This window comes from Monodelphis domestica, chromosome 3 (assembly GCF_027887165.1).
Source record: "Monodelphis domestica isolate mMonDom1 chromosome 3, mMonDom1.pri, whole genome shotgun sequence".
NCBI lineage: Eukaryota > Metazoa > Chordata > Mammalia > Didelphimorphia > Didelphidae > Monodelphis > Monodelphis domestica.
This window is the reverse complement of record NC_077229.1, coordinates 430,206,660-430,226,750: the sequence shown is the minus strand read 5'-3', so window position 1 is coordinate 430,226,750 and position 20,091 is coordinate 430,206,660. Positions and strand designations below refer to the sequence as shown.

Sequence of the window (20,091 nt, the reverse complement as noted above, 5' to 3'; positions counted from 1 at the left end):
AGACAGAGAGACAGAGAAACAGAGAGACACAGAGAGAGAGAGAGAGATGTGTAATGGGTATGAGTGAAAACTCTTAATTGACTTTTAATATTTATTTATCTAAAATTATTGGTATCTCCTACCTATTTTCATGTCCCTTCCACTCTAATTATTTGCCTCATCTTAATAAATCAGTCAATAAACATTTATTAAGCATCAGGCTTATCCTATTTTCAATGCAACTCCACATTTCATTTTGTTTGGAGTTTTTTCTCATGATAATGTTTGGTTGCCTAGTTCCCTCCCCCATTTTAATTTTTTAATTTTAATTTTTAAAAGTTTTCTTTGTGCCCTTTTCTATATCAATAAATTTTCCAGGTATTACTATTTTCATCCCCTCCCCACACCACCTTCCATATCCAGTGAATCTTCCTTTGTAACAAATAAAAGTGACATAGTGATTGTTTAGGGCAGAATATGTACTTTTCTTTATCTATAGATCCCTATATGAGGAGCAGCATAGTGCAATGGAAAGAGCTCTAGGTTTTCATCTTTTCTTTGCCATTCACTATCTGTTATGGCCTTGGGCAAGTCACTTAATTTCTCTGAGCCTCAGCTTCCTCATTTGTAATAGGAGAGGATGATAATAAATGAGCTTTAGGGCCCTTTGGGCATAAATTTTATGATCCTCTGTTCTCCAAGTGAAGGAGGAATCCTATTTTCTTAGTTTTTCTCTAGGGGCAATCTTGCTTATTACATTTCCATTGTGTTTGGCTCCATTTTGGTGTTTTGTTTATATTACTGTATTCATGAATAGTTTTCCTAGTTCTGCTTACTTTGCTCTATGATATTCCATTAGATTGATATGCAAGGCCATTAGAACTGGACCTGGTGTCTGGAATATTTGGGTTCAAATCTTTCCTTTGGCAACTATTGACTGTATGACCCTAAGAAAGTTCTTTACTTCTCTGTTCCCTCAAGAACATATCTCTAAGACTGTACAAATGCTTGCAGACCAAGTGCTAACCTACATTAGTTAAGGGAGATCCTAACTGGAACCCCCTCCCACCATGATGAAATAACAGATTTAGTCCAGAAACAGTCATTATGCATTTTATTGTTCATTCATTTGAGTTGTGTCCAATTCTTTGTAACCCCATTTGGGGTTTTCTTGGCAAAGATATTGGAGCAGTTTTCTATTTCCTTCTTCATCTCATTTTTACAAATGAGGAAACTGAGACAAATAAGGTTAAATGACTCGTCCCAGGTCATGCAGCCAGTTACTGCCTGTGGTTGCATTTGAACTCAGGAAAATGAGTCTTTCTGACTCCAGACCCATCACTCTAGTACTGTGCCACCTAGTTCCCGCAAGTACATCAACATAGCACAATTTGTTCAGCCAGTGCCCAGTGGATGCCCATTCTGTCCATAATGAATCTGACATCATACACCTGCAGAAAGCCGGTTATCAAGGAGATAAAGTGTCAATAATTTAGGTACAACCAGCACAAACAAAGAATGTCATTATTGGCAAAATAATTTTCTTTTTCCCTTTTCCTCTCCAGTTGTAAGGATCTTCAGACAGAGATTTCTACTCTCCAGAGGCAGATTTCTTGTTTGCAGTTTGTGATTTATTCCCAACATCAGAACCTACGTAGTGTTATCCAGGAGGTCAGTTTAATCAAGTGTCTTTCTCCTGGAGATGGAATGTTTACCGGATGAAGAACAAATACATTTGGCATGCCTGAGCTATAAAAGTAATGAAAGTTTTCCCCTCCCTGACATTTTCCCTACATTTCTAAATGCAACCTGGCTCTGGGTTTGATTGCCCTCTCATTTGTGCTTGGCGTGGAACACTTTGGAAATAATGTTTAACTCTTCTTTAGGCTCTTGGCTGATATTAAAAAAGAATCAAGCCTAGATAGCCTGGGCTTCTCCTCAGCTTGTCTTATAGCTTCAAGATTCCCAGCCAGAGCAGGGTCTGGTTTTCATTTCCTCTGAGCCTTGCGATTGCCTGGAAGATAGGGGTGGTGGACCCAGCTGCTTACCGGGTAATTCTGGCAGGCCCAGGAGGAGACACGGTGTCAGCAGAGAGTGACTGGGCCAAGCAGCCAAGAATGTGGCCCATGCAGGTCTTCAGGGATGACTGATTTATTGATTGTGATCACCTCTCAGGGAGACCTGTTTTAGATTGAAATCTTTCAAAAATTCTTTAATAAGATAGAAGAGGTGAAGGAGAGGACTTAATTGTTTGCTCATGCTGCCTGCTTGTGTGGGAAATAACCATGGCTTTCTGTAATTGTGGCATTCTGTAACTGACGGAACAAAGTGACCAAAGGGCTGTAAAGCAGAAGCCTGAAATGTTACCTCTGGAAGGGACCTTGGAGATCATGTAGGCCCAGATCTCTCATTTTACAGATAAGGAGGCTGACACCCAGAAAGAGGTGAGGTGACTTGTCAGAGGGGAACCCTATGCCTCATTCCTCTCAGTCCAGTGTTCTTTAGCATTAGGCGATATTCAGCAAATATTTATTAGGCGCCTACTGTGCGCCAGGCAGTGGGATGGCAGTAATACACAAATGAATACTCCCTCGAGGAGTTTATATTCCAATGTCTCTTGGAAAATTATCTATTCAGACAATGAACTCCCTTATCATAAAGTTAGTGTGACTAGGAAACTCTTACTAGACCCAGGGTATCAGGCATTGACCTTACAGGACATACATTAGGCAATTTGATTTGTGGAATATTAACTTCAGTTATAGGAAGACACTAAGATTCCAAATGCCTTCTCCAGAGAGCTGGGCTTAGTTTTAAAAATGATGTGCAGAATCAACTTCACCAGATCGAACTTCACACAACTTCAGATCTCCAAAAGAAAAACCTTCATCCAAGTCTCTAGAAGCTATCTCTGTTGTCTACTTAAAAACAAACAAATGAAAGGAAAGCTGTTGTTCTTTAGTACTTTATTTCTCCCTTATTAAGAAAATCATTTAGTTGTAAAATACACATGACCTGTGAATTATTTAAGTACTCCCTGTGGTTTGCTAAGACTTAAAAAAGTTCTCATTTGTGTTTGCTTATTCTTAGATGGAAGGATTAAAAAATGACTTACAAGAACAAGATAAAATGATTGAGACTCTGAAAGAAAAGGTGAATGTTCTCGAAGCTCAGGTAAGGAGAAATTATCATGCTTAGGCAGACATGTGCATGCACACCCACGGGTTTTTTCACTGCATTAGAAATTGTACACATTTTTTATTTGGTGCCCAGGATTTTCAGGCCATGAAAATTGTGCTTTTAATTTCTGTAGTAACCTTGATTCAAATTTCCTGAGATGTTTTATAGCCATGTATTTATATGAACAACAATTTTGTTAGAAACCAAAGGTGAGACATCTTGGCTATTGGACAGGGACTGAAGGAGTCAATTAAGAGCACGTATAGCATCTCAGCTCCAGACTGACAGATCTTCTTTTCTTAGCAAAGAAGCTGGTCACTTTGCTCTCTATTTCTACTGTTCTTTCTATTTTCTCTCCTAATGGAAAATAGTTTCTCTCTACCAACTATAGGAAAGTTTTCTATAACTCCCTTGTCTTTTATTCTCTTAACACAAATATAATTTAGATTTCTTTTTAAAAACTTTATTGTATTATTTTTTCAATTAAAATAATTTATTTTCTTTCCCTCCCTAATTGAACAAAATTAAAGAAAAGTAAAACCATCATTACAAATATGCATGATGAAGTAAAACATCCCTCATTGACAATACCCAAAAATGCATGTCTCCTTCTGCACCTTGAATCTGTCACCTCTCTGTTAGGAGATAGATATCATTCTTCAGCATCGGGACTCTGGAATTATTCTTGGTCCATTGCATTGGTCAAAACGTTAAAATTATTTTGTTATTAATAATACTCTGTTCTGTGGAAGAATTTGTGTATCATTTGATTCCCCTACCTTGCTAGCACCTTTTGGGATGCGCAATATGTGGTCCATCAAGCATGTTAGGGGTGAGATCAGCCTCAGAGGGACAGTGACCAAGAGTCAGCTCAGTAACTGATGCTTAGCTCACCATATAGTCAGCGAAGAGGAAGAGGGGTGATGTGACTTCTGTCTGGGATACAAGAACAGAGAACCCAACTTCTGAACCTGTATTTTCCATCTTATTACTCTGGTTGGTTCAGCCAGCCCATGTTTAAGAGAATTCAACCAAAATTACTTTCTTCTTTGTAAATGCTTCTATATGCCTCCTCTGAGGCTTAGAGGAAAAAAAATCACCCCTTAGGCATCCCAAGATCTTTGCCAGCTCTGATTGATGGTCATTCAGGAAGCATGATGTGACCATTTTGACTTGATAAAGTCATGCCCTATTCGTAGCAGGACAATATCATCCCGTTTCTCAGTCATGTATCTCATCACTCCCCATGTATTCTTTGCACATAAATGTTCTCTAGCTGGGGCAGCTAGGAAGCACAGTGGATAGAGAAGCAGGTCTAGAGTTGGGAGTTCCTAGATTCAAATCTATCCTCAGACACTTTCTGACTGTGTGACTCTGGGCAATTCACTTAACCCCAATTACCTAGCCCTTACCTCTCTTCTCTCTTAGAATTGATACCAAGATTGAAGGTGTTAACTTGTAAATAATACGGAACTACCAACGTAGTAGGAAAAACCAAATCTTTAATCAGGACAGAGTTAGGTCCAGTAATCGGCCTCTATCACAGAACCAAGCTCCAAAAGCTACAGTCAACACCCTGGGGCTATCCCTGGGAGAATGCACTGTGCTAGATGATTCTCTCAAGAGTGAGAACTTGTGGGTCTTTTATACCCCCTGGAGAATTTGGTACAGCAAGATGCATAGACAGTCTGCAAGCAAGCTGCAAAGAGGCTGTAGCCAGCCAGCAGCTGGGGCATCAGGGAGCGGTCACCTACTATGTATACAAAAAGAAAAGGTCAAATCAAAAACTAGACTTCCTGAGAGAAGTCTTTACTACAATAGGAAAAGCTACGAAGACAAATAAGGGTACTCCACCTTTGACTCTGCCTACCAGGCCCACACAAACTGGGGGCACCAAACCCTTGGAGGTCTATTGTTCAGTCTAAAACAGGTGTGCCTGGTACTTGGGCAAACTTGAAACTTGCAGAAAACCCAGCTGACAAAGGTAGGGTTTAACAATAACAAAAAGTTAATGAATGCTCTCTCGCTGACCTATGGGGGTTTCTGGCACTACATGTCTTTCCTGTTTTGTCCTTTCCCTTCTCTGTTTTGAGGTGCTCAGTGGGCTCCAGGGATACCCACCCTGTCACTCCTGGAATCAAATGTAAAACTCTTCCGTTTGGTATTTAAGCCCCTTCTTTTCCCAGTCGTTGCCGTTACAACATTCTTCTACCTTACTCATCACCACACGTTCTGAAATCCAGTTCTGCTTACCTCTATTCCAGCCGATCATTCCCTAGCTCACCTTTAGGCTTCGTAGCCCCGACTAAAATGGTCTGTCTTTCTCCTTTTATATCTCAATTCCCTGGGCTTCCTTCGAGCTCTGAATCCGTCAGTCAGGGAAGATTCATTAAGCACTTACCAGGTGCCCTAGCCTTGCTGAGCGTTGGAAGTGGTTTAAAAAGGAAAAAAAATACAGAGTTCTTTATTTCAAGGCACTCCCAGTCTGAGGGATACAGCACATATACAATGATGGACAAATACGCTATTGATAGGATAAATTGGGAATAATTAACAGAAGGAAGGGACTAGAAGAAGGGGCATCAGTTGTCAACCTTGACAAACACAGAACCACCAACGAGGTTTAAAAAGAACAAGTCTTTAATCAGGACAAGGGAGACTTATAGCCATCACACAGCCATGCACACACACCACTAGTATTGCACCGAGCGAGGCTCAGAGACTCTGGGGGAATGTGTGGGAAAATTCAACCTGAGTGGGCTTTCCATTCAACTGAAGACGTTGGGGTCTTATCTACACTTGGGAAAATAAAGGAAAGATGACTGACTGGTTTCTGCAGAGACCAGGGAAGGGGAGGATTCCAGCCTGGGGCTGAACTGCCTGGGAGAGGTCCAGATACACTGGCAGAAAGTACTGAGATGAAAAAGTACTTAATATTAGATTATGTCTACCCTTGCTGTCTAGGTTTGAGATCCCTGGCTACTTGAAGGCTTATTGTTCAGTCTAGGCCAATAATGGCAAACTATTTTAGAGGCCGAGTGCCCAAAGTGCAACCCTCATACTGCATGTGAGCCACCCCCCCCTCTTACCCAAGCCAGGGGAGGGAGAAAGCGCTCCCATTGTGCTGCTGGGCAGAGGGCCGGGTCATGTGAGAAATGTCTTCAAGCATGTGGAGAGGGGGAAGGGAGGGGCCCCCTCTGGCATATGTGCCATAGGTTTGCCAATATGGATCTAGGAAACCTTACTAATCCCACGTATGGGGATTTAGGGTTGACTGAGGATTCCATAAAACAAAGATATCTTTAGTTTGATTTTGGCCTTTCCATTTATCTCCAGTGCTTAGCACAATGTCTAAAATGAATGAAAACTTAATAAATTCAACAGGTTGTTGCCTGATTTACTGACTATCTGATAGATTTGAGTTTATGCATGAAACATTTATTTATTTATAAAACCCTTACCTTCCATCTTAGAATCAATACTGTGTATTGCTGCCAAGGCAGAAGAGTTTAAGGTAAGGACTAGGCAATGGGGATTAAATGACTTGCCCAGGGTCCCACAGCTAAGAAGTGTCTGTGGCCATATTTGAACCCAGGATCTCCTATCTCTAGGCTTGGCACTTTATCCATTGAGCCACCTAACTGCCCTCTACCCTGATTATTTATTGTTTTGTTAAATGAATGGATAAAAATAGACACAATAAGATAGGAACCCCAATTCTGTGGAAATAGAATTTTCATTATTCTAACTATTAGAATAAAGTATCCATTAAGAAATGTACTTTGTTTTCAGTGACTATGAAGGACTGAGGTTTTTTTTTTTAAGATTAAAAAAAAAACCCCTACAACAATAACAACTTATCCCTAGGGAAATATTTATTTTACAGGACTGACTCAAAGACATTTTGTAGGGAAATGACAGTGTATGAGATGGATAGGGTACCTCATTCTCTTTTTGTTTCCACATCTTTGTTTTGGGTTTTTTTTCCACTCTGAAAACTGAATATTATAAAAAAAAAACCAATCAGGTGAGCACTTAAGTTCTCCACATTTTTTGACTGAAGTGGGGAAATTTCTTTTTCAATAGTGAGAACATAGACATTGTATGTTTCACAGTCTAGGCTTTGAGCTTGGCAGACCATATCAGACAACTTCTCTGGCAGGCTTGGGAAGCTTTCTTGAACCATAAGAACAGAATGTACAGATGTCCCAGGTTTCACAAGGACTTGATGGCCACTCTATAGCTTAGAATCCCATTAAGCATGCAGTGGCCCCAAGAGGTCCAGCATATTGGTTATCCTGGATGAAGAGCTTCTTGTGTTTTGAGATTTGCAGAAAGCATATCCTCTTTCTTGACTAAAAGCTAAAAGATCTACTAGGTAGAAATAGGCAAATGCCTTCTTGCTTTGTGGAAGATTCCAACAACACTTAGTTTTTGTTAATGTGATTATCACAATGACTATATATTAATTTTTTTCTTCCTTTTCTGATTCCAAGTAGTTCAAAAAATTCTGGGGGAAAATATCTTTCAGTTTTGTAAGATTCTTTGTCTTCTTTATAAAACATGCCCCTATTTTTTCCACATTAGGAATGAAATATACTGTTTCAACACTGTTCTTTTGCTTTGTCTTGCACAGCATCTTACTCAAGTTTTTTCTTAAAATCTCCTTAACTGTCACCAGAACATGATTTCAGCGTAACTGTTGTGATTCTTAGTTCCTCTCTACATTTTTTAGATTCTCTTCATCTTCATTTGAAGCTTTGGGACAATATACAAGAGGTTAGGCACTTGTCACTGGTAACTCGTCCACCTTTAAGTATTTTTAAACATTCCTTTCAATCTTTATTTGTTTATATTTTGCAAAGCATTCTGCATAACCGTATCGCCATTATCCTCTTTCAGATGAAGGATGCCGTGCTTCAGCAATAAGGGCAACTATAAAAACATTTTAGAGAAGAAAGTGACTGTAGGTTGCATTGAGACAGAGCCCCAGCTGGCAAACGTTGTAGCCATTGGCTCAGGGAATCTCTTTTTGGCAAAAAATGGTTAATGCAGAAGAACTTCTATAAGTGGCTCATTTATAGAAACACCCTAAATGTGTGTAAGTAAAACATTAGAGCGCTTATGGAAATGGTAAAGCATATGGGAGGACAAAAGAACAGCAAAGTAAAGCCTTTCATCTTGGTACGTAGAATGCTTCCCTACCCTTAGCGTCTATTTATACGAGTTATAGAAAGAACTGGAGGTGATCATTCAGAAAGTGGATTTTAGTCACTTCTAAGCACATCCCAGATCATTCCTGTTGTACCAGAAGGGGCATAATGGACAAAGAGAGGGCCTCAAACCCAGGAAGACCTGGGCGTAAGTCTGGCCATAACCAGCTGGGTGACCCTGGGCAAGTCACTTAACCTCAGTGATCTGAGCAGCTCTTTAAGTCTGTAAGTTGCAGAGGGGCCAACCTGCCATGGTAGAGGGAGATTTCTTTCCTAAAATTCCTACGCCAATAAAATAACAGGTTCCGTCTTTGTAACATTTTTCTTCATTGACAAATAACTATAAACTGACTTGTGCCAACTCACATAGATGATAAGAAGCATAAATGGGATTTGAACCCGTCTCTTGCCACTAAAGACAGCTTGATATCACGCCATTCACAGGCACGCTTATTCAATTTTCATCTGCACTTTAATGATGAGGAGATGGAGGCTCGACTAGGCGTGCACTGGTGTGGAACAAAATAATCAGGATCATTACTCTCTGGAATGCCTTAATAAAAAGCTTCCAAATTCTGTGCAAAAGATTTCTTAAGATTGACATTTTCCACAATTGCATTTCGGACCCTGAGGCAGACTCTGGCCCAGCCCGTGTTGGAGGAGGTGTCCCCCCGGGGGCCTAGCAAGCCTTTCAGGACGTCCTGGAAGGCGCTGGGCCATCAGTGTTCTAGGATCGGCAATCTAGAGGGATGAAGGCTTTGGGAATGAACGAACTGGGCTGGGCTGCGTGTGCAAAAGGGTTATTCTGGGCCAGAGGTTCTATGCAAGCTTGAAAACCTTTTCTTTTCAATTTTAGAATAAAGACCTAAAAAACAAGATTAAACTTTGGTCAGAATGTTCCAAGACGAAGGTCTCTAAGGGAGTCTGCACAAGGTAGGGATTTCCTTCTCTTCTTGTCCTCCCCCAACCTTGGGTAGAATGTAATTATGCATATGATTTTGGTGTGTGTGTGTGTATATATATAAGAATTTACTAGTGCTTGTACTGAGAGAGGTCAATTAGATGGCTCAGTGGATTGAGAGCCAGGCCTAGAGACGGGAGGTCCTGAGTTCAAATCTGGCCTCAGACACTTCCCAGCTGTGTGACCCTGGGCAAGTCACTTGACCCCCATTGCCTAGCCCTTACCACTCTTCTGCCTTGGAGCCAACACACAGTATTGATTCTAAGATGGAAGACAAGGGTTTAAATAGGATATAGATAACATTGAATCTCTTTTAAATAACTTAAGTATGAACCAGAAACAGCATAATAATGGATGAAAAGGTAGCTTTGGAGCCAGGAAAACTGAGTTTAGTACTGACATGATGCTGGCTGTGTGGTCCTGGGCATGTTATTCAACATCTCACTGCCCTAGCATGTTGTCATTCTAGCATTTCAGTCATGTCCAACTCTTGGTGACCCCATTTGGAGTTTTCTTGGCCAAGAGAGTGGTTTGCCATTTCCTTCTCCAGTTCATTTTACAGATGAGGAAACTGAAGCAAACAACATTAAGTGACTTGTTCAGGGTCATACAGCTAGGAAGTGTCTGAGGCCAGATTTGAACCCAAGAAGAGAAGGCTTCCCTATTCAGTTCCAGGGCTTTATCCACTGTGCCACCTGCCTGCCCCCCAATGCAAGAATTCTTAACCCGGGTTAAGTCCAAGAACTTTATTTACATTATTATTATATTATAATATGTAATATGTATATAAATACATATTTCAATCTAATGAATTTACTTTGTATTTCTATTTATTTTATTTTGTACATTTAAAAACATTATTCTGAGCAGAATTCCATAGTCATCACCCAATTCCAGAGGGGTCCAGGACACAACAAAGACTTAAGACCCCCCATTCTCTAAGACTTATGTTTTAGGGGGATTGCTGACATGTCTTGGTAGAGGACGTACATCACCGGGAACCGCAGCTCCAGTCTGTCCCCAGCTCCTCACTAGAGTGACTGGATTCGTTTTAGTCATTTCCAAAGATTTAAGGCATAGAAAGGCTCTTTCTAATCTTTGTTGATGATGGAGGCCCCGACAGCATCTCCAATGACGCAGTATTTTAAAAAGTGCTCAGCACAGTGCTTGGCACATAGCTCATTCCCTCCCTTCTCTGCTCTGATAAAATCACAGGACCTTGACGTGTAAAAGAAAGAAGTTTATGTCTACTTTAGTATTATGGAAGGAAGAAGTAGAAAAGGGCTGTGTGTTGATGAAAGCAAAATGGATCTAAATTTACTGGTCCTGGGATCTGCCTTGACTAGCTATGATCAGAAAAGTTCTAGCTCTAGACAGATGCTCTGAACACACGTATTTGTGGATGTATAGGGATAGGCATGTGCATGCGTATAGCCTTTTAAAAATCCTTACCTTCTGTCTTAGAATCAGTTCTGAGTATCAGTTCCAAGGCAGAAGACCAGTCAGGCCTAAGCAGTTGGGGTCACGTGACTTGCTGAGGCTCACACAGGCCCTGAGGCCATATTTGAATCCAAGACTTCTCATCTCTAAGCTTGACTCTCAATCCACTGAGCCTCAGATACTTTTTAATCATTTACATTTGTCATCACTCTCATTAAGCTTAGAACCTAATCAGGAATGTCATTTAAATACTTGAACTTTAAGATAAATACTTGGCAAGCATCCTGTAAATGTGTGTTTTTAAAAAACGAACAGAAGTGGAATATTCTCCCTAGGAGATGCATAGCCTTGACATAGTACTTGTAAAGGTGCCGTCCTGCTACCCAAGCTGCTTTTACCTTCTGCCACCCTCTTTCCATCTCTATTGTCATCATTTATAGTCACTGTGAGTGACTTAGTCACGTGTATTTTTCCTCTTCCGCAAATGTATCTATCGCTTTGTAATTTTCTAACATCCATTCTTCCTTTACATTCCATGGTGACCTCTCCTCGCCTCAAACTTAGATTAAAGCAAGGACCCTAAATCTTTACGTACTTCCGGTGTCCCCCGCCGTGCTCCAGGCTCATGTCTGCACATCCCACATAATAATAATAATAATCCTTTTAAAGTAGCACTTCTGTCCTATTACTCTCTTACTTGAAATTGGGATGCTCCATCCGTGGGGATGGAAGTCCAGCCTCGGTCACCTGAGATCCACCCAACCTCTCCAGAGTTGTCTTTACTCTTCCTGCCCTTTGGCCTCATCACACACAACTTCTTTAGCCCTTCGTGATCACTTCTTCTTCTGCACTCCCCTTGGACTCAGCATTTAATCACAAACCACCTTTGTAATTATGCAATATTTCATGAGCCTATGCCTTATCTGACTAATTAAATCATAGGAGAGGACAGAAATCATTTTTTTCCTATTTCCTTTAATCCATCATAATATCTGACATAGTGCTTTGCACATAGTACGCCCTCAAAAAATTTCATTGAGATATGAACGGATGGAGGGGTGAATGCTCACATCCCAAATTAGACTTTGATGCAGATGATGAAGAAGAAGAAGTGACGAATCACATGGTTTAAATATTGGCAAATGGCAGAACACTTCCAGGCCCAAGTCACATTTCTGTGATATTCCACAGGATCGCTTCCATAAAGAAAAACACCAAACAAAACTATAGTACATAATTACACACCAGATTTCTCAAGCTACTCCCCTGGGGCAGATTTTGATTTTCTGACCTCCATGGGCATAGTGCCGGGAGTTAGAGAATCAAGCCCTTGAGTCATGTCCGTCTGGGAGCTGGGACAGATTCATCCCGCGCTTTAAACCGATTACTGTAGAGCATCTCTTTCTTTATGATATATGGAATGAGGGACTAATGGGGGGGAAAGGTTCATGCTCCGAGTCATGAGGCCTGGGGGCCCAGAGGGCATCCTTCAGCTGCTTGCCCTACAATGCCTACCAGGGCAAAGAAGCCCCACTGCAGCGGGGGCCAGGAAAGGGAAGCATGAGCAGAGACTCCCGGCCACCTCGGTGTGGACAGCGGCTGTCTCCCACAGACCCAGTGAGGCAGAGAGGGGTGCCCTTCCCCAGCAGCAGACTGTTGAGGACTGAGTGCAAACCAGGGATTCGACATCATGTGCACTGGGCCCCCTCCACGTCTGGGGGTAGGGGCTTGTCCTTCGGAGCGGGGGGCCTCTTGTTTGAAGTGCCCTGGAGAGAGATGTGGGCTCGGGGGCCCGGGCAGCCATCTGGGCTGCGCCACTTTCTGTCTGCGTGCCCTTGGGAAACCTCTTCACTTCTTGGGGCCTCGGTTGCCTCATCTATAAAAAGAAGGGTTAGAAGAGGCAACCTCTAAGCTTCATCCTATGATGATGGCTGCTTCCAGGAGTCATGTTGTTCAAACGGCTTCTGGACGTAGGTGGACCGTAGTGGGAGGTGTAAGAAAATGGAAGAGATTCTTCCCGTCACTCCCCACGGGGAAGCGAACTGACCTTTCCTGTGAGGGTGGGGTCTGAATTGGGGATCAATCCATCAAGCAGGAAGATTTAATAAGGGCCTGCTGTGTGTGATAACCATAGTCATTAATTGGTTATTGATTTGTAATTAATTACTGGCAATTAATTGGTTCTTGGTAATTAATTAGCGGTCATTTAAAAAAGAGGCAAAAGATCATCCCTGCCCACAAAGAGCTTACTATCTAATAGGAGATGCAGCATGCCAATAGATCTCTAGAGACAGGCCAGCTTGAGGGTAAGTAGGCCCTCATGGTGGGGGGGGGGGAGCCCTAGAATGAAGAGGGATGGAGAAGGCTTCCAGGAAAAGAGGAGGAGGGAGCCAGGAGGCAGAGGGAAGGAAGGGGAGTGTTCTGGGTCTGGGAAAGTTCCTGGGGCCAAGAGATGGCCTGTCTTGTCAGAGAGGTAGCCAGGAGGTCAGAGGTAGCCAGGAGGTCAGAGGTAGCCAGGAGGTCAGAGGTAGTCAGGAGGTCAGAGGTAGCCAGGAGGTCAGGGGTAGCCAGGAGGTCAGAGGTAGCCAGGAGGTCTGGGGTAGCCAGGAGGTCAGAGGTAGCCAGGAGGTCAGGGGTAGTCAGGAGGTCAGAGGTAGCTGGGAGGTCAGAGGTAGCCAGGAGGTCAGAGGTAGCCAGGAGGTCAGAGGTAGCTAGGAGGTCAGGGGTAGTCAGGAGGTCAGAGGTAGCCAGGAGGTCAGGGGTAGTCAGGAGGTCAGAGGTAGCCAAGAGGTCAGAGGTAGCCAGGAGGTCTGGGGTAGCCAGGAGGTTGGTGCTCCCACACACAGTGTTGGGGTGTGAGAAGATTGGGAAGCAGGGAGGGCTCTGAATACCCAACAGAGCACTGAATATTAGCTGCTGGAGGCCGTGGGGAGCCACTGAGCCACTGAGCCAGAAAGTGAGTGTGGGCCAGGCTGGGGGCTGTAGAGTAGCTTCTGGTGGGGGAGCAGGTGGAGGCCCCCTTGGTCAGGAGGTTGGAAGAGTCAGCTCGGCTCCTAACTGTATCCTTAGCAGTCACTGAGCCTCAGCTGGGTCCCTTAATCACAATAGCTGGCTCGCCAAGAGGCCTTACCCAAGTTACCACAGTCGCCCTGGGAGCCAGTGCTCTGATGATCCTCATTTTATAGAGGCAGGTTTCCTGACGTCAGGGCCGCTACTTAATTTGCTGTGTGATTCTGCCTCTTCACTGGACTAGGCCACAGTTTCCTTATACACAATTCCTTCAGTCATCTCGAAGGCCCCCCACTTTGAAGTGTGCTGAGCCTAATTGTGTTTTAAAACCTTGAAAATGTGGATTATGATTGAAAAAAAATTATAGCATTCACGTTTTGGAGCATGATCTCTTATTTTTGAAAAAATGCAAGGTGGCCAGCCAGGCTGTTCAATGATAGGATGGGCCGGTGTGCTAGGAGCTGGCCAGGCTTCCCTGAAGACTCGGTCCCAGCCTGTCGATGGGCCGGGAGGCAAGCAGAACAAGCCTTGTAAATCCGTAGTGACTGTAAGCTTTTATCTGAGACTGCAACTGGCTTCATTAATCTTATGTGATCTTTTCTGCAGTGAACTCATGGCGGAAGACACCTCTCCCTATCTGATGCTAATGAGACTCCGGAAATAAGCCTTCCACGTGGATGGGATTGTAGGCGCTGCAGACCCTGAACGGCTCCTTCTTGCACTGGCCTCTGTCTCTGCACCAGCTCTCCTGTTTCCTATTTTTAAAAACAGTGTTAATTTGCTGCTGTCTCTGATCTTCCAAAGGTTACCCAGAGACGGCTTCTCTAAGGACGTTTCCCCCAGCTCAACAGGAAGAGGATACGTAGATCAGTCAGACGAGCATTGGGGGATAAGAGAGCTCCTTCCTCAGAGCTGGGACTTTGCCACACGGAATTAATGGGGAAATTTGGAGAACATCCCATTCATTCTCCTTCAGACTTGCTTGGTGTTCTGGATGTAAAATAGAATCTGGTGTATTATAATTGCAAATTTCTGCCCTGTGTTTTCATTTGATATGGGAAATGATCCCCTTAGGATGGAGAGAGGAAATTTGGTTGGCTAGATGCCGCCAATAAGCGACACTCTGGGAATGATTTTTTTTGATGAGGAACAGGAAGAGTTGGGGGCCATCAAAGGACCACCCGGTCAATTCTGCATTGCCTAGAATCAGGATTGCTGCATAATGTAATCCTTACATTATGGATTGATGTTCCTTTTAAGGATGACTTCAAGTGGATAAAGAGAAACCATATGTTTGACTCTTAAGGCTTAAATTTTTTTTTTAATTCAAATGTGTCTATCAGGAAGTGTTTTTCAATTCCATAGCTCATCATTATTAAAGGAGACATTAGAGCATAGTGGTTTGAGTCTCAGAGGCTCTGGATTCAGACCCCAGCTCAGTCACTTACTATGTAGGACCTTGAGCAGGTCACCTAAATGTGGGCCTCAGTTTCTTTATCTGTAATGTGAAAATGAATCTCTGAGAGCCTTCCAGCTATAATTCCTAAGTACTTATGAATAGAGCTACTGAGGTACTACTCCCTCATTTTCTGGACGTGTAAAATGAAGTGAAGGCCTTTCTAAGGCCTTCAATATACCACGAAAGGCAAAATATCTAAAGGATGGAGCTGCTGTGCTAAAATTAATTTTTAAATCATTTCTTTCACATACAATTAGTCTAAAAATTGCCGTCAAAATTTTCTCTGTGTTTTAGTCCAGTTTTTTTTTCCTAAAAGATATTATTTGTGTGTTTGTTGCCTAGGGTCACTTCCCAGAAAGATCTTTGCTCTCTCAAAGCTGAAACATCATGTATTTATGGAAAACAACCATTTCTATGTTTTTTTCTTCACCAAGCTGATTTCATTCCGGGTTATCACGTGAATTACAAATAATAGATCTGCAGAAAACTTGGCAGGTCTCTGAAGCCAGAGACACTCCATCTTAGGAAACAAAAGAGCCTACTACTCTTCAGCTGATGTTCCATAAGAACTACATGATTTTAATACAGGACTTTTGTAAGGATTTGGGGCTTCTGGAATGCCTTTTCAGGCACATCTATCGGGAAACTAAGACATCTCGTCATTAAGTTTTGGCCTTAGAAATAGGAAAACTTACTTGTCAACGACTAGAATACCTGTTGCCACTAGCTACTGGCTCTCATGTCACACAAAATTTTAGATTTCAGATATCTTCACTGAAGAGGTCATCTGTTCCACTTAACTAATGGCTTCTGGTTGAACTTTCTCTTCTAAGGTTTCACATTAGAAGAGACAGATTTAATTTGTTGGAATCTTGGTTTCACTTACCGTAATTTAAAAAATTATGTGAGAATGCTGGGCCTGACTTGGTGATTGGAATTGATAGAGATACTCTAACATAAACCATGAAATAGAAAAGGAAATCTATTATATGGTACTTCTGCGCTCCTGAGAAAATGAACAGCAATTTATTTTTTCAGGATTAGGCTAATATAAATAGGACTGATCGAGAAATGCATTTTAAATTTTATAGTTGCATAAGAAGGACCATAAATCTGACACATGCTGCTGCTTCTTCATCATATTTTTTGAGATTGCCTCTTAAAAAAGAAAAGTGTTTTAAATGTTTAAAAAATTGTAATGTCTACAGCAGAGAGATGCATATATGGGAGATATCTCTCTACATATTTAATCTGAAAGATGTAGTGCCACTTTTAACAGGTCTTGCAGAAACTGTTATACCCTGAGGGGAACATATAGAATATTTGATTGGCAAGTGGGGGGAACACCTTTCACCCTCCAGAAGTAAGGTACGGAATTACAATTAGTTTTGTGCAAAATCAGATTTGAGTTGGGACTAGGAAGGTTTATAATCTTTCAACATGTCTATTTCATCAATACAGTACATTTTGGTATAAGGAAAAGTCATTCTACTGAGTAACATCCTATATTACCAATTGGAAAAATGAAATTTGTTTTGGTTTGGACCTGTGCTTTCAATAGTATGATGAATTTTACAGCTCCTTCTCTGTGAGTTAAGGTCTTGGCAAGGTTGCTGAGGGCATTGAAGTGTTCAGTGACTAACCCAAGATCACTCAGCCAATATGATTCAGAGGAGAGGCTTAACCTCTCTCTAGCTGAATGAAGCCAGCTTTCTCCCTGTACCATTGTTAAAGTATGAAAATTGTTTTAAGAAATTTTCAGACTTAAAATTGGTGTCATGTTATACCCAATTTATAGTTTTTTGGTTCAGTCATTGAGTCATGCCTGCCTTTCATGACCTCAATTGGGGTTTTCTTGGTAAATATACTGGAGTGGTTTGCCATTTCCTTCTGCAGCTCATTTTGCAGATGAGAAAACTGAGGTAAACAGGGTTAAGTGACTTGTCCAGAGTCACACAGCTACGAAGTGTCTGAGGCCATATTTAAACTCAGGAAGAGGAGTCTGCCCCTGCCTCCAGTCCTAGGACGTATCTACTGCACCACCTAGTTGCGTTCAATTTACAGCTACATGTTTATGTTGGGTAATGTGATATTCTCTAAAGCAAAATTTATGTATTGTGTATTTATGTGTGCACAAACACACACTCCTTTGTACTTTCTTTATTTTCATTTCCTGATATAATTTTTCTCCTGCATTTTTATCTAATTTAAATTTGATTACAGGACTAAGGGATTACATGGCACTGAGCAAAACTGTTAACACGTTCCTAAATATTTTCTCCTTACTCTCCTCTGGATCAAATAAACGCATAATCTCTACCTTTTTAGTTTAGGTTCTGAATATGAATGCTAGCATTTCTTTCCCTAGGCCATCATATTCCTTTGCTTTGAAATTCATCTTTCCTCATCCTCAGTCTTCGAATTGGAGAACCCTGTGGAAGCTTGGGAAGGAAGTTATTGGGAATGAAAGAGCCCCAGCTGGCCCTGTGTACTGAGGCCACTTTATCATGTCCATTTCCTAAATGTGCTCAAGAAGAAGATATCATGTCTCCATCCAAGACCCAAAATGACTTCTTCCATTTTTTCAAATCATTGTATAAAATGTGGAACAAAAATATTTGAAATAACAATCTGTCATGAGGAAGTTATTAAATAAAGGAAAATTAGATTATAATGGAACAGAGTGCTGAATTTACTAAGGTGGGCCAGAGATCATAATTTTACTCTTTCCATCCCAAATTCTAAAAGCAGCTTGGCTTAGTGGATAGAATACTAGTCTTAGTATTTGATAAACACTTGAGTTTAAATCCTGCCTACGCCATGTTTCCTACTCAGCACAACCTGGGACAAGGCGTTTAGCCTTACTCCAACTCAATGTTCACCTTTCAAAATAAAGATATTAAGAGAAGAAGGGAGGAAGGAAGCAAAGAAAGAAAGAAGGAAGGGGGAAAAAGGAAGGAAGGACACCTATTTCCCAAGGTTATTGTGAGGCTTAAATGAGATGATGTGATATTTCACAAAACTTTACATTTCTAAAGAAATGTTAGCTATTGTTATCTTTCCATAAAACAAAGCTTCATTGTGTTCTTATATAAATTGCTTTTTCTCTAGAAATGGAGTTTCCTCACTTCTCTTTCCTGTTTGGTTTTAGGTTATCAAATGTGGGTCAAGGGAGAATCTTAAAGGTCAAATTTAGAATTAGCCTGCCATAAACCTTTACGGTTATTAACTCTTTTCCTAGTCTGAAGATAGCATTTGCTCTAGAGAAGTGAGATAATAATTTTTATGGTTTATTTTGTTGTTTCAGTCCTGTCTGACTGTGACCCCTTTTGGGGCTTTCTTGGCAAGGATGCTGGAGTGGTTTGCCATTTCTTTCTCCAAATTCTTTTATAGACGAGCAAACTGAAGCAAATAGGGCTAAGGAAATAGCTAGAAAATATCCAAGACTGGATTTGAAATTGGGTCGTACAGACCCAGACTGATGCTCTAGCTGCCTGATAAGGCATGCTTTTTTTTTTTTCAGCATGCAGTTTTTTTCAGCATTCAGCATGCAAATAAAAAGGAATATAACAAGTAAATGGCTTTTAAGTTCTTCTATTTGAATTAGGGGAGGGACGAGGCCCCTATATATTTACTCTTTCGCAGCTTAAATTATTTCCTAATATTTGTTGCTCAGTTGTTATAGTCAGGTCGACTTTGTGACCCTGTTTGAGATTTTCTTGGCAAAGGTACTGGAATGGTTTGCCATTTCCTTCTCCAGCTTCCTGATAGACCTTGAATTAAAATAAAGTAGCTTGGCTTTGTTTTTATTCCACCTTGATTGGCTACTTCAAAGCATTTGATTTCTACTGATTAAAAAGCTCAAAAGATCCTATCCATACTCTTGAGCTTTCAAAACCAATTTTTGGGTGTTTTTATTTTTAATCATTCATATCCCAAGCTGTGAGTTGTTCTGAGTCATATCCTTTTTGTTTCCCTTATGGGTTTTTTGTCTAATTGGGCAGAACTTGCCTCTGGGAATTTTTGAGGAAGTGAAGATAGCATGGAGACGAATAGACAGACTTTCCAGAAGGAGAGTTGAGCCCCAGTTGAGTTGACTTGTGCTATCAGTACACTTTCCTTTGACTGTAGCATACAAACTGACATCTGATCCAAATAGAGCCTGTCTTTCACACGCCCTGAGAAAATGAGATGACCTTAATCAGGGAGTCTTGTTTTAGCATCCTTCTCTGGTTTTACGGAGGAGGTAGCGGTGGGACGTTTGAGGGAGACAGACTAAATGGATCGATTTCCATGTATCCCGCTTCTCCCGTTCATCCTTTCAGTTCATCACTGTTTGAAAAAAGCAGTATAGAATAGTGGGTAGGGAGCAGATCTCTAAAGAACTGGGTTCAAGTCCCACCACCGGGCAAATCGCCTAACCTCTCAGCATCCCAGGAGGAGACAAAAAATGGCTAAACGGTTACAGATCTCCACTGGCCGAGGGAATTTCTACCCTGAAGCTTTCTTTGCGAATGAAATAATAGATTTGCAACCATTGATGCCCCACTTCCCACGGCTAGCATTTATATAACACTTCAGGGCTGGCAAAGCACTTAAATATTTTTATTTCTTTAATCCTCATCCTAACTGAGGCTAGGCTGTAGTCTTATCCCCACGTTCCATGTAAGGAAACCGAAGCAAACGGGTGAAGTGATTTCCCAGGGCCCCTAGATGTCCTGGATGGGGTCTGAACTCCAAATCAAGCCTTCTGTGTGCTGCCCCATGTCGCCGGGCCTGCGTATGTCATTATATGGGGGCGGGAGAAAGGCAGCAGGGACGTGTGCGTACAAAGCTCGGAGTCTGCTTAA

General features: G+C 41.7%; 1 protein-coding gene across 7 annotated transcripts in view; it reads left to right on the top strand.

Annotated features, from left to right (window-relative positions):
- CCDC68 (coiled-coil domain containing 68) overlaps positions 1-14,811 on the top strand; it is a 70,360-nt gene extending 55,549 nt beyond the window's left edge. For 4 of the 7 annotated variants that reach the window (XM_007487554.2, XM_007487552.3, XM_007487556.3 and 1 more), the window contains exons 8-11: positions 1,545-1,650; positions 3,070-3,153; positions 9,229-9,305; positions 14,587-14,811. In XM_007487554.2, coding sequence (XP_007487616.1) covers positions 1,545-1,650; positions 3,070-3,153; positions 9,229-9,305; positions 14,587-14,719 — 400 coding nt within the window. In that variant the 3' untranslated portion in view covers positions 14,720-14,811. Of the gene's footprint in view, positions 1-1,544; positions 1,737-3,069; positions 3,154-9,228; positions 9,306-14,388 lie in introns of those variants that run through there. The other 3 variants (XM_056824452.1, XM_007487557.3, XM_056824453.1) reach the window with 2 other exon arrangements.
- The last annotated feature ends 5,280 nt before the right edge of the window (positions 14,812-20,091 follow it).